Below are 15,117 nucleotides of genomic sequence, written 5' to 3'. Positions count from 1 at the left end.
TATTTTTATTTGTTCATTTATTCCTTCATTCATCACCACGACCATTCGTCAGGTATATAACCTAATTGTCTGAGTTGCATATATATATATATCCTCCTTTCCTGGTTTCATCTCTTTATGTCATGTATCAAATCCTACATCCCTCTATAGATTCTTTGTTGCTGTTGTTCATGAGTATGAGTATTCTCATATGTCCCAGGGTGTTCATTCATTTACCCATCTCTACATCCTTCTTACTGCAGATTATTCATTTAAATTTACACCAATTCTCTATCATTCATAAACTCCTCGGTCACCCATTCATTTCTAGAATCTCCTCCGTTTCGGGGTAGATCATTTTTCATTCCTAAATCTTTCCTAATTTTTTGTATTCCCTCCTGTTTAATGTTTATGTTTGTCTCTAAATCTTCGAAAATCCTTCTTGTCATATATAATAATAATAATATTAATAATAACGATTCCTTTATTTCTAAGAAATATCTACTAATTATTGTAACATGTTTTGTGTTGTATGAATTCATTCCCAGCTTCATGCACTCATTCCATAATCTCTTCTATCTTTATAGCGTTCATTCCCCTATAGATTCCCTTCCGTCTGCTTATCTACATCACTCTATGTTTATGATTCATTCCAAATACTTCTTGCAATATAATATATATTTCCTTCTATTTGTAGCTACAGTTCATTCATTCATTCATTCTTCTTAAACCACACTCTGCATTGCATCGGTTCCCAAACTATACTTAAATGAATGAATTCCTGGATACATTTTCTATATAGTCTGGATACATTCCTATATCATTCCTTCATTCATATTCTAATTCCTCTCCATCCACACAGTCTCCTCCCTGTATACACAACCAATCATTCACTTCGCACCGTGGAAGCGGGAGTGTAAATGGCCGCCGCCGATACTGCCTGGGAAGTCGAAGAAATGGTTCCTCCTCACTATCTTCGTTTCCTGCCTTCTGTCCAGACTTCCGGACAATCCTGGTAGCACATGAGCTCGGTCCAGGCCCAATGGGTTCCGGCGCCTATACTCCCTCCATTTCAGTGCTTGAGGGGACAGGTGATTGGCTACACAGTGGTAACAGGCGATCAGAGGAAAGGAGGAGAGAGAAGGAAGAAGTGACTGCGGTTAGTGAAGAGAAAGAAGACAAGTGAAAGGTGACGCAACCAAATCTCAAGTCATGTTAGTGGCCACAATATAGGAGAAGACTTGATCTTGGTGGACATCTAGACCATGCACGTGACCCAATGTGATGTCCAAGATGCTGGTTGAGGTCTCCTTAACCCTCAACTGTGTGAGTGGTGGGACAACTTCTACACAATCACTATTGTATTGGAAGACAAGACCAACCTAGGGACCGACATTGTTTGGGAAGGAAAGGACATCCTGGGAGATGAGGGATTGGATGCTCTTGTGGAGAAGACTTCAACAAGACCTCTCGTCTTTCATGTCATGCAGATAAAGTCTATTTTTGAAGGCAACATGCATTCCGGAGAGAGGGACCATGAATAATAGTTTGGTGGAAAACATAGGAATATCTCAAAATTAGGAGAGGTAGGAAACCCTCCCCTCTGAAATGCCTCTACTCCAGGGCAGGATGCTGGGGCAATAAAACCAATCTCTCCCAGAACCAGAGATCCTATCATAGAATGAGATCCCAGAATGTGGATGAGATCCTCTCTACATCCGTTAACGAGGTCAGCAAGAGGTAATGACCTAAGGTCACAGCTAGAAAAACCCCTCCTGCTCTACACATCAATGGAACTTGAGGCATAATTCATATTTCCTAAAAACTCCATCCACCCCCGGCTGTAACTGTCTCAAAGGCATCGGTCTGACATCCCATTAACAGGGACATCCCATGATTAGTATGTATATGTGCGGGACATTATAAGGGAAAAGGAAGGAAGATCAAGTTTATAGGACACCCACATGGCAAGATAACAGCATATAAAGATTCTGAGGAACACAGGCAAACAAGTCATCAAAGGAAATTAACATATTCCAAGGCTACTTTGTGTCATTTTGAAATGGAACTTAGATAGAACTTTGCAGGAAGTCAATTGTCATTCGTTGGGGATCCCTATTGGATAGAGATTGATCATGTATTTCTGCTTCCCCCGGCACCGGACTTATCAATGTTAGGTAATGTAGTAAATTCAGTTTCTTATGCCTTTTTATTTGATCAAACTGTTATTTTTGCTTTGTATGCATTTATTGGTTTAATTTGTTACCTTTTTTGTATGATAACCCTTTATGTTTGTAAGCACTGCCCTTTTTTATATTAAATCTTCAATTTAATACAAGCTTTCTTGTGCTCTAACAATTAGACATTAACTAAATTATTTGATTTATTAATGAGGTTAATAATGTATTTAGGCAAAATCTATGCAAGGCGTCTGGTACAAGGCGTCTGATATATGTCAAATTGTTGCAGATAAAATCACTCAGGTTCTGGAGGGAGGAGAGCTGTCAAAGGGCGGACCAGTGTGACCCGTTATTCTCCTGAACCTAAGTCCTGACAAATAGTCTAAAAATGTTGGCATCTATCCCCTACCACTGATCTCCATGCACTAATATTTCTATCCACTTACCATTGTACCCTAGATTTCGGGTCCAAAATCCTACCATTTTTGCACCTTCCCTCCTCCAATGGTCTCAGAGGGCCCATACTGCTTAGAATAAAAGTGCACTGAAGCTTGTCCTCACACTGCTGTGCTCTAAGCTCTATATAGTGCACTGCTCTCTAGCCCCTCCCCTCTACAGCTTGAGTGACTGCTATAGTATCAAACCCAAAGCTTACTGGAGCAGAGCTTTGCAGAGAGCTAAGAACACAGCAGTGTGAGGACATGCTCAAAGAGCACTTAGAGAAACTACAATCTAATTTTTTTTCAATGTAAAGCCACAACATGTTAAAACTTCTCTCAAACTTCTTTAAAGAATTATAAAATTAAGCAAAAATAATTAATATGTAAAAATGTAATTACCATTAACAGGTCTTGATAGCATGATATTTTCTGGGACTCTCTTTGTTTTGTCCTCTTCAGTTTGGCTAGGCTGGGTGACCTCATGGAGAACCGTGTTCAGCAGGGGTAGAGAGGTAATAGGGGGAAGTCCATGCTTGGACACATGCGTGCCTGGTTCCTTGAGCGGCTCTTTCTTGACTAGTGGCCTTGGGACCTCCATCTTGGGAGACACATCAAATTTCCGAGTGGGTTTGGCAGCTCCCGGTAGAGTTGTCCCTCTGACTTGTGTGGCTCTTAGAGGCAGAAGATTGGCTGATGTCGGACAGGAGCGACTTCTAGGTGGTTGGTTCTCCTTGGCTTTTTCTGGAGATGGAGAACTGGAGGAACCAGAGTCCATACTTTGAAAGAAAGTGGCATTACTCCTGATTGGAGAATAACTGCCCAATGGGGATGGCCGCGTTGTTTCGGGTGCTTGCTTTCCATTTTGATCATCTCTAATGGTTGCCAGTCCATCCAAAGAAAGTTTTCCAGGTAAATTGATGGTTCTACTGTGGCCACCATTGGCCTCCATCTGCCCGACCAGAGTGCCTGGTGCCGATGATTGGGATTCTGATACATTTTGTTGACTAGCTGATCTATTACTGGACAGTCCATACAACTGGGATAGGCTAGAGGTGAAGTGACTGTGTAGGGGGCGAGTTTTCGGTTTGCTAAAATGATGCTGGAATACAAATGGTTGTATTGGTAAAGTGGTTGGACGTTGGTCTTTGCTGTAGCGGAAAACTGGTTTGGCTTCTGCTCCCATACCTGTGTGACGACAAGAGACATGATACGATCCATGAGATCAAGTGATAATATAAGAACATTACCTATAACCTGGAATTTTTACTATACACCAAGGTCATGGGCGCCCAAGACTAATGTGCTTTGGTAAAGAAGATCCCACAACGGAGCTGCTGTGGAAAACATAGGACATACTGACCGGAGTTATATAGTTGCAGACGGGTCAGGGTGTGTATACTAATTGCTTTCCACTACCCAACGAGCCTATGACCAGTCATGAAGTACAGTAAGAAGATGTTCTGGTCTGATGGATCACATATGGCAGTGGTGGTGAACCTATGGCAATGGTGCCAGAAATGGCACTCAGACTGCTCTCTGTTGGCACTCAAGCTCAGCTCAGAGTTCACCAGGACTCAAAGAATCACATAAGTCAAGATTTACTAATCTCCATGCCATTTTAACCCTTTAATCGCCAGGGAAGTATCTCATATATCCTCACAGGGTGGCACCTCAATGGCCAAGCATGCATGAGATACATCCTGGAAAATAGGAGCCATAACTTTAGATCCCTGGCACCTAGAATCTCTTGACAGCTTGGGACTGAAGGAAGAGCGTGAAGGTGTGGAGAGGACCGGAATATCTATGAAGGTGCTCCTGCTGGCCTCACCACTCTTCCTGTACAGCGGGACCTTGGAGAGAAGCTAAAGTGATAGTCTGGATTTGCCCTCCTGCTTTCATTTGTATCAGTGTCCTTAGGAGGCAGGTAGGTTAGGAGAACAGTTCAACAAATAAATACATAAATTGCTGCTTATATAAGCACTTTGTGATAAATGCCTGGGTTTTGGTTGTAGTCTAGGCCCTCGGTCTCAAAAAGGATCGCCATCACTGACATATGGTTACACAACACGTTGGCGACCAGATGGGTTGAGTCATCTCAGGAAGAGATGTCACCAGTAGGTGGTATTGAAAGAAGCGATGGATTTACCCATAATACAACCCATGCAACAGGAGCTCAGTGAGTCTTGAGAGCAATCTAAATAGTAGTCGTAGTGGTGGCACATGCTTCCTGGTGGAAACAACCATCTGCCGGAGGATGCCCCATCAATCAGACATTAATCTCCCTTCCTGAAGATAGGTAACAAATGTTTCTATTTTGTATCTATGTCTATCCAGTGTGATACCATCTGCAAAGATTTTGTATCTAAGTCTGAGCTCAGTGATACAATGGGGCACATTTACTTACCCGTCCCGTCGCAATCACGCGGTGCGTTGTCCGACGAGGTCTGCCACGATTCACTAAGATTGTGTGCCTGAGTTCCTGCATCTGTCACTTCTGTGCCGAGGTCCGCTGGTGTTCACCTTCTTCTTCCTGGTGCATGTGAGTGCTTGATATTGCGACACATTTCCTTTTTTTAAATTCCGCAGTTTGTCCGAATCCGTCAGGTTGTCCGATGGCCACGCCCCCCCCCGATTTCTGTCGCATGCAAGCTGACGTCGATGCGCCACATTCCGATCGCGTGCACCAAAAACCTGGGGCAATTCGGCACAAAACAGAAAGATTCGGGAACCCCGATGAAAGTGCGGCGGTTCGGACCCTTAGTAAATGAGCCTCATTGTTGAAAAACCGCCCCCCCCTGCCATTTCTTATAATCTGGGGGGTCATTGTACTGACTATAGTGAGTATATAAGTGTAACAGCCGTTACTTAGTATTTCCAGGGGCTTCTACGTGTAGCATCTCCGGGGCTTCTATTTGTATCATCTACATATTCATTATGTTCCCATGGGGTAAACACAAGGAATAATAATGAGGTTATTTAATCCAACGTCTTTATACGTTGCTTATAATGAGGGCGATTTCAGTAAGCAGAGCAGGTTCTGCCGCTGTGTGAAGCTGGCGCCGATCCAGATTCTTCAGCTCACCCAAAAACCAAATTAAAAAGCCAAAAAAATCTGCATTCCCAGGACAAAGCTCGGAGCAGAAGCCGCAACGATTCCCAGAGAACTTCACAAGACTTTTATCTGTAGTAACCAGCGGGGTCTGCAGGGATTCATCAATGTGAACCACATCGCAACGTTCTGTGCGTTACATACATCAGTGCACCAGATCTGAGATCAAGGAGGAAAACAGAAACCCCCCGGACCCACCCCGGATGGTGCAATGATTGCCCCTTTACTGATGAATTGGGTTATTACTAAATATCTACAAGGATGCAATAAGATTTAGAATTATCTATGGTTTTGATCTTCCATACCACACACTGCCTCTCCAGGCTGCACTGATTTCATTAGGCCTCTCCCACAATGCAACAGTAAGCGAAAAAGATATATTGAAGCAATGAAAGAGTAAAATTACTCTTCCCCACAAAAGAACAAAAGAGAAGACCACAGTCAGCCCCTTCTCCCATGTAATCAGTGCCCCCTATATCATCAGCTCTCACCCCTTATATCATTGGGAAATAGGGGATTATATACAACGGTCCAACTGCTCACAAGAACTGACCCCCATCAATGAAAGTCCTGTTTCACTAATGTTGGACCTGCTACTCCATTCAATACTATAGCAGCGCCGGGAATTGCCGAGTACATCTCCTGCACTCTCATAAACACTGAATGGAGATACCAGAGCGCTGTGTTCAGCAATTTTTTCTGCTCCCATAGTATTGAATAGAGCGGCAGGACACATACTTAACCTACTGCTTCATTAATAATTAAAGAGGTTGGCCACTTTTCAAAAAATCTCTTCCATTAGACATGTTTCCTTATAAATATGTACCTGTTCTCCCCATGCTGCCCTCTGTATATATACACAGCTTCCTCCTTCTGATTACTCCAGCCCCTCCTCTTATCACTTATAGCCTCTCTCTTATCACTGTCTATCCTCACTGACAGAGAAAGAAAGAGGGGGGGGGGAGCAGGAAGAGGCATAACTCTCCTGCTGCAGCCCCTCCTATTCAGCAGAGCTCAGACATGTAAAGAAATAAGCATGGAGAGTCTGCACACAGCACAAAAGTAAGTAGCCGAACTGCTGAATTACTTGATGAACATTCAGGGATTATCCACAAGGCCGTAAAGGCACGTGGGCAACTTATTTAAAAGGGCGACCAACCCCTTTAAGAAAAAGACCCTAATTCTCATGATCTAACAGTTGGACACCTATAAGATTGTTATCCCCTATACTGACAATGAAACCTGCTACAACCCCTTTAAGACTTCAGAATCACAAAGCTAGAAGGTTCGATACATCCGGATTTGGCAGGACCCGGGTGTGAGCTTTCCCAGCTGCTGAGATACAGATCGATCTTGGATAAACATAATAAGATTCCCACTCCCTGCCCTTCCCCTGCTTCAGTAGAGTCGTTCCAGGTCTCCGCTGTACTGCACAACCAGAAACTCTCCTGGCACCAGGAAACCCTAAATGAGGCCAATCAGCCAATCAGTGGATGGAGAATTTATCCATCTTAGCCCCTGATTGGCTCAGCAGTCTCCGCTAACACTTCCTGTGGAGTTAGGTTACACCCAGGAAGTGGCAGGTAGTTGTAAGTAGCGTTTTATAATGTCAAAAAGCGTAACTGTAAAGATATAATGATTTCACCTAATTATTACAGGTGATTCCCCCTTTGATGCCTACTTTGTGCTGCTCACCTTTAACTTTCCAAAGTTATTGCATTTTCTGTTCTGAAAGTGTTTGTCAAAAATCTTTCTCACTAGAGGTGAAGTGGGCGGAGACTCATATCTGTCTGTCTATGCCCTCAAGCTGAGGCCAGTTAGCTTGCCCACAGATCCCATGAAGCCTAGTGTTCTTTCTCAAAGTAATTTAGCATTAAATCCATTTAGTTTCCCAAAAGTAAATCCACTGAACACTGCATAGAGCACATAGAGGGTGTATAGGGTGACAGCCTGGCAGCTACCATCACATGAAGGAGTAGGGGACATGGAATAAGTGGTAGGAATCATAAGTAACCCATTTACATGTAGTCTATAGCTTGTACTGTGTGAGCACTAAGAGTTAATAACTTATCTGCACATAGCTGATGCTGCTGATGACAAGGTGGGGGGAGGGAGCAGCATGAAGAGCATAGACAGACAGAGAAAGTTCTGTAGAATCACAGACTGGGATGGAAGAACTCATAGGGAACAGGTAGATCTTTTGTTCAGAACACATCCAGCCCTGCTACATACACAGTGAGAGCTTTGTCACATGACCTCTTCCCCTGTCAGCAGGAAGCAGCAGCCCCTTTCCCCCATGAAACCAAATGATAAAGAGTAGGCAGTTCAAGCAGCTCCTGCACCATTGAGGTAATCTGAGGGGGATAGCAAAGAAACTGCTGCGTATAGGTAAAAAAGATAAAAGGCAAAGTTGTTTTTCAGAGCTATTAAATTGTGAAAAAAACCCTCTACAGTTACTCTTTAAATTCTCCCTCCCCCCACCCAATATACAATAACTAGTATACGACGTGGTGTATGAAGTGTCTTCTTCATCCTATGTCATGAGCATCTCCTGTCCTCCTATTTAATGACTCCCATATACAGCTGGTCCCCCGGGGTGATGACATTGGGGATCCTCGGCCTGGGCCGGCGCCGGGTCTCCCTGGACACTTCTGTTTCTCAGTAACCAGACAATGTTATTAAACAAACCTCACAGCCCGATAGACGGTAACTACTACTCTACAGTCCTACAGGACACGACGGATGCTGGAGTTATCATCCAAGTGCAATCAGACACAAAATAATGTAATAAAGCAGAGACAAATCTACAGAGAAATCTACATATACTGGATCTAAGCACCAGTCCACGGCTCGGCCTCCTCTCGTGGCTTCGGCTCCACTGATTCCGGCACAGTTGGAATTTTGTCTGTAGTCCCCACAGTCCAAGAGCAATCAGTGCCATTAGTTTTCCCCCCAAATGCTTAATAGGCCCTCTACTGTCTGGTGGGTGGTTCCAGACCGTCTGGCCCCGCCCAGGACCGCCCACTTGACAGAAGAGTGCCATGTTATTGGCATCAAAAACAAACATCATTGATCAGACAGGAGTGATGGAGGCAACAAATATAGGAGGAGGCAAAGAGGCATGTGTATTTATGTATATATATATATATATATATATTTATGTGTATGTGTGTGTTTATGTATATATGTGTGTATTTACGTATATGTTTGTGTATATTTATGTATATGTATGTATGTATATATATGTGTATGTATATATATGTGTGTGTGTATTTATGTGTATTTATGTATATATGTGTGTATTTATGTGTATGTTTGTGTATATTTATGTATATGTATGTGTGTATGTATGTATTTATGTGTATGTACATGTGTATTTATGTGTATGTACGTGTTTATTTATGTGTATGTGTGTCCCCCATAGAAGGCAATGGGTGAACAGCGCCGTACGGGAGCGGCACCGTCCCGTTCTGTACCCCGTGAAAAGATAGGACATGTCCTTTCTTTTCCCGGAATACGGCGCCGTGTTCCATGTTTTTTTTCCCTGTGGAGAGGGGTGGGGGTGAGCGGCGCTTAGCCCCTCCTGCTTTCCCTGGCGCCGATGTGTGCCCGCCGTGCTATGGTAATGCGGGCACACGTTAGTTTTAAATTGTCAAATTTCAGCATCTCACCATTAAAATGGCCTCAAGTATTCATCATTTTCTATAGGATCATATCCGAGAGTGCGATTATTACCAATCTTTAAGGAAACCTCCCGTCTCCAGTTATTAAGGTACCGTATTTTCCGGAATATAAGGCGCACATAAAAACCTAGGATTTCCTTAGAAATCCAAAGTGCGCCTTATAGTCCGGTGCGCCCTATGTATGGAGGAGGGCAGCGGACCCTACTTACATAGGTCCCCGCTACCGGAGACCGGAGACAGCAGATCTCCAGCGGGAACTGCAGACCACGTGGCACGGACAACAGGCGCCATAGCGCGAACCAACTTCTGCCGCATGGTCTGCAGTTCCCGCTGGAGATCTGCTGTCTCTGGTAGCGGGGACCTATGTAAGTAGGGTCCGCTGCCATCCTCCACCTGAAGGGACCCCCTTCCCCGCTCACCTCTCCGGTCTCCGCTCCGGTCGGTCTCCACTCCGGACGGTCTCCGCTCTGCCATGCCCCCGGACCTCCGCCATGCTCCCGACCCTGCGCCTTATAGTCCGATGCGCCTTATATATGGAATTATTCCATATATAAGGCGTTTAGTACTGATGCGCCTTATAGTCCGGTGCGCCTAATGGCCCGGAAAATACGGTATTAAGATCTGGGGGGGCAGGTTCCTCTAATAAGTGCCATGGCCAACGTAAAAAAACTGGCGCAGGAGCTTATGGCGCATGGCGTAGGAGCTATATGGCTGTCCGTCTGTATCTCCTCATACGACGTGGATATGTCTTGTCTGTATAGGTGTATGATATGTAACGCGCTACGGAATATGATGGCGCTATATAAATTATTAGGATTATTACTATGTCTGTGTATCCTCGTGACTTGGATACGTTTGTCTGTATATATATGGTATTTCCTTGAGCGTTTGATGTGTATGTATCCATCTCTGTGCATATTACATGACTAATTCCGTGAGTATATGACATGTGCACGTGTTACAATGTGTCAGGGCAGAGGTCAGCAGGGGTCAGGTATGTAATATTCCATGTCTCCCGGGGTGTGTCTGCTCTATAATGTCCCCGGCAGCTGTCCGCTCGGGCTATTTATACCCGCTCACTGCATTACTCATGTTGTCTCTGACTTTCCAGTAACCGCCGAGTCCTCCGCTACCTGTCAGTGAATCAGCAGCCTCCAGGATGGATGAGCAGCAGCTCAGATAAGATCCCACATCACAAATGAGTTTTTAGATTTCATATTTCCAGACGTCATCGGCCAAGGAAAACCAAAAAAACCCCGGGCACCAGGATAACACTCTGCCTTGTGTCCATGACGCAGCACAATTCACCAGCTCCTGCCGATCGCCGGCTCGTTATCTCACATAAAAAGACGAGAAATAATCAATAAATATATATTTAAAGGGATTGTCTGGAGGTTGAAAACATGGCTGCTTCATCCAAAAACAGCGCCACCCCTGCCCCTGGTGAATGGATAGCAGTGCAGCTACACTCCATACATTTATATGCAGCTGTCCTGCAGTACCGGGACGCACCAGGGGCAGGGGTGGCGCTGTTTTAGAAAGGAAGTTAATATATTATTATAAATTATTTTCAACTTCCCAACAACCTCTTTAATTTACCATCAGAATAAACCAGGGACATTACTCATAGATCCAGGCACCGGGACTGTGGGAACCTTCTTATATTTGCTATCCATGACCTCCTTCCTTGTTAAATCATCTGTCAAAATGATGCTAATGAGGCAGAAGGGTTCTGATGGGCTTTACCAGAGCCCCTCCATGCTGTAGCTTCCCAGGATGTTACACTGTGCAGACACACTTCCCTTTCCTACTGTGTGTGATTACATCAGGTAGAGGGAGGAAGAAGTGCTGAGGGAGCAGGGGGCGACAGTGTAAAATCCAGTCCCAATGCCTGGATCTAGGAGTAATGTCACTGGTTTATCTGGATGGATTTTATTGGTTGATTTCATATAAAAAAGGTAAAGTCCCACGTATGACTGTTCTGTTTTCTAAAAAAATTTTTTTACACATATGTTAATTAGCTAGTAGGTGTACTGGGGGTGTGCCTCCCGCAGCACTGCTCTAGCCTCTCCCCTGCTCCTCCTCTCACTTACTAAGGCCAGCCCAACTAAGTGGCTATTTTTTGGCATGCACAGCTCTGGGATACAAGTGCATGCGCAGCTTTTGGATACAAGTGCATGCGCAGCTTTTACATACTGGTGCTTGCGTAGCTTTTGGATACCAGTGCATGCGCAGCTCTTGGATACCAGTGCATGCGCAGCTCTTGGATACCAGTGCATGCGCAGCTCTTGGATACCAGTGCATGAAAAGCTCTTGGATACCAGTGCATGTGCAGCTTTTGGATAGCAGTGCATGCGCAGCTCTCACATACCGGTGCTTGCTAGCTTTTGGATAGCAGTGCATGCGCAGCTCTTGGATACCAGTGCATGCGCAGCTCTTGGATACCAGTGCATGTGCAGCTTTTGGATAGCAGTGCATGCGCAGCTCTCACATACCGGTGCTTGCTAGCTTTTGGATAGCAGTGCATGCGCAGCTCTTGGATACCAGTGCATGCGCAGCTTTCACATACCAGTGCTTGCTAGCTTTTGGATAGCAGTGCATGCGCAGCTCTTGGATACCAGTGCATGTGCAGCTTTTGGATACCAGTGCATGCGCAGCATTCACATACCGGTGCTTACTAGCTTTTGGATAGCAGGGCATGCCCAGCTTTCGGATAGCAGTGCCTGCGCATGCTCTAGGATACCAGTGCATGTGCAACTGTTGGATAATAGTGCATGCGCCTCTCTTGGATATCAATCCATGTGCAACTCTTGGATATCACTGCATTAGTAGTTTCCTTACAGAGAGGAGTAGACTAACCAAAGACTATTGTGAATGTTGCGGCCTGATGCAGTGCATGCTGGTATATCCTCTTACTTCTGCTATAGCGCTACTAGCAAAATGGCGCAATAGTGATTTGTAGTGCACTGTCTGTGTACCAGCCCTGGGGTGGTGCAATCACAGGAAGGATTTTCTCGGATCCCTCCATCAGCTTTGATACTTATGACCTATTGTCCCGAGCTGCAATACCTCGGTTGGGCCACTATATAGTGGAGGGCGCTGTCTGCTTCCAGTTCCCTCCACTGTGAGGCGCCTGGAACAGCAGATCATTGCAGGGTCCAGGTCTCTCATCTATCTGATACACATGATCCTGAGGATCCGTCAGCTGTATTAACAATGGCCCCCGGGGAACATAAAAACATCCCAAATTTTTCAATAGAAAAGGAAAGATGTTTTCATGTCCCTCATCCGTAAAGACATTGAGCCGCGAGACACAGGAGCTATGGAAGTTGTCATGGAGACAGGCCCGGAATTTTTCTTTTTGATTTTCCTGCTCCATGGCTCATGGCTAAGGTGAGGATAAATATCTGTAGCTTAAAGGGGCATTTCCAAAACATGTCCCAGATGTAGTAACTGCAGTAGACGGAGAGCAATGGACGGTACCGGTCCAGTCACACATCAGTAAGGACCTGATGGTCCAATAACTAAAATAATAACTGTAATAACAATGTTACATCTATTTCCTATCATTACAAAAATAGAAACATAACATAAAATCATCAATGATGTAACAAGTTATAAGAATTGTCACAATCTCTACTTCCTGTACATAGGGGGCAGTATTATAGTAGTTATATTCCTGTACATAGGGGGCAGTATTATAGTAGTTATATTCTTGTACATAGGGGCAGTATTATAGTAGTTATATTCCTGTACATAGGGGGCAGTATTATAGTAGTGATATTCCTGTACATAGGGGGCAGTATTATAGTAGTTATATTCTTGTACATAGGGGCAGTATTATAGTAGTTATATTCTTGTACATAGGGGCAGTATTATAGTAGTTATATTCCTGTACATAGGGGGCAGTATTATAGTAGTTATATTCCTGTACATAGGGGGCAGTATTATAGTAGGTATATTCCTGTACATAGGGGGCAGTATTATAGTAGTTATATTCCTGTACATAGGGGGCAGTATTATAGTAGTTATATTCCTGTACATAGGGGCAGTATTATAGTAGTTATATTCCTGTACATAGGGGGCAGTATTATAGTAGTTATATTCTTGTACATAGGGGCAGTATTATAGTAGTTATATTCCTGTACATAGGGGGCAGTATTATAGTAGTTATATTCCTGTACATAGGGGACAGTATTATAGTAGTTATATTCCTGTACATAGGGGGCAGTATTATAGTAGTTATATTCCTGTACATAGGGGGCAGTATTATAGTAGGTATATTCCTGTACATAGGGGGCAGTATTATAGTAGTTATATTCTTGTACATAGGGGGCAGTATTATAGTAGTTATATTCCTGTACATAGAGGGCAGTATTATAGTAGTTATATTCCTGTACATAGGAGGCAGTATTATAGTAGTTATATTCCTGTACATAGGGGGCAGTAATATAGTAGTTATATTCCTGTACATAGGGAGCAGTATTATAGTAGTTATATTCTTGTACATAGGGGGCAGTAATATAGTAGTTATATTCCTGTACATAGGGAGCAGTATTATAGTAGTTATATTCTTGTACATAGGGGGCAGTATTATAGTAGTTATATTCCTGTACATAGGAGGCAGTATTATAGTAGTTATATTCCTGTACATAGGGGGCAGTATTATAGTAGTTATATTCCTGTACATAGGGGGCAGTATTCTAGTAGTTATATTCTTGTACATAGGGGGCAGTATTATAGTAGTTATATTCTTGTACATAGGGGGCAGTATTATAGTAGTTATATTCTTGTACATAGGGAGCAGTATTATAGTAGTTATATTCTTGTACATAGGGAGCAGTATTATAGTAGTTATATTCTTGTACATAGGGGGCAGTATTATAGTAGTTATATTCCTGTACATAGAGGGCAGTATTATAGTAGTTATATTCCTGTACATAGGAGGCAGTATTATAGTAGTTATATTCCTGTACATAGGGGGCAGTAATATAGTAGTTATATTCCTGTACATAGGGAGCAGTATTATAGTAGTTATATTCTTGTACATAGGGGGCAGTAATATAGTAGTTATATTCCTGTACATAGGGAGCAGTATTATAGTAGTTATATTCTTGTACATAGGGGGCAGTATTATAGTAGTTATATTCCTGTACATAGGAGGCAGTATTATAGTAGTTATATTCCTGTACATAGGGGGCAGTATTATAGTAGTTATATTCCTGTACATAGGGGGCAGTATTCTAGTAGTTATATTCTTGTACATAGGGGGCAGTATTATAGTAGTTATATTCTTGTACATAGGGGGCAGTATTATAGTAGTTATATTCTTGTACATAGGGAGCAGTATTATAGTAGTTATATTCTTGTACATAGGGGGCAGTATTATAGTAGTTATATTCTTGTACATAGGGGGCAGTATTATAGTAGTTATATTCTTGTACATAGGGAGCAGTATTATAGTAGTTATATTCTTGTACATAGGGGGCAGTATTATAGTAGTTATATTCCTGTACATAGGGGGCAGTATTATAGTAGTTATATTCTTGTACATAGGGGGCAGTATTATAGTAGTTATATTCCTGTACATAGGGGACAGTATTATAGTAGTTATATTCCTGTACATAGGGGACAGTATTATAGTAGTTATATTCCTGTACATAGGGAGCAGTATTATAGTAGTTATATTCCTGTACATAGGGGGCAGTATTATAGTAGTTATATTC

The 15,117-nt window shown here is 43.2% G+C and overlaps 1 protein-coding gene across 3 annotated transcripts in view; it reads right to left on the bottom strand.

The window, feature by feature from the left end:
* The window catches only part of RUSC2 (RUN and SH3 domain containing 2), a 75,390-nt gene that overhangs the window by 27,103 nt on the left and 33,170 nt on the right, over nucleotides 1–15,117 (bottom strand). For 2 of the 3 annotated variants that reach the window (XM_072132803.1, XM_072132804.1), the window contains exons 3-4: nucleotides 2,999–3,784; nucleotides 881–1,078 (exon numbers count right to left, since the gene is read on the bottom strand). In XM_072132803.1, coding sequence (XP_071988904.1) covers nucleotides 881–1,078; nucleotides 2,999–3,784 — 984 coding nt within the window. The remainder of the gene's footprint in view (nucleotides 1–880; nucleotides 1,079–2,998; nucleotides 3,785–15,117) is intronic. The other variant, XM_072132805.1, reaches the window with a different exon arrangement.

The sequence above is a fragment of the Engystomops pustulosus genome, chromosome 1, assembly GCF_040894005.1.
Source record: "Engystomops pustulosus chromosome 1, aEngPut4.maternal, whole genome shotgun sequence".
Lineage (NCBI taxonomy): Eukaryota > Metazoa > Chordata > Amphibia > Anura > Leptodactylidae > Engystomops > Engystomops pustulosus.
This window is presented reverse-complemented; position numbering and strand designations above follow the sequence as displayed.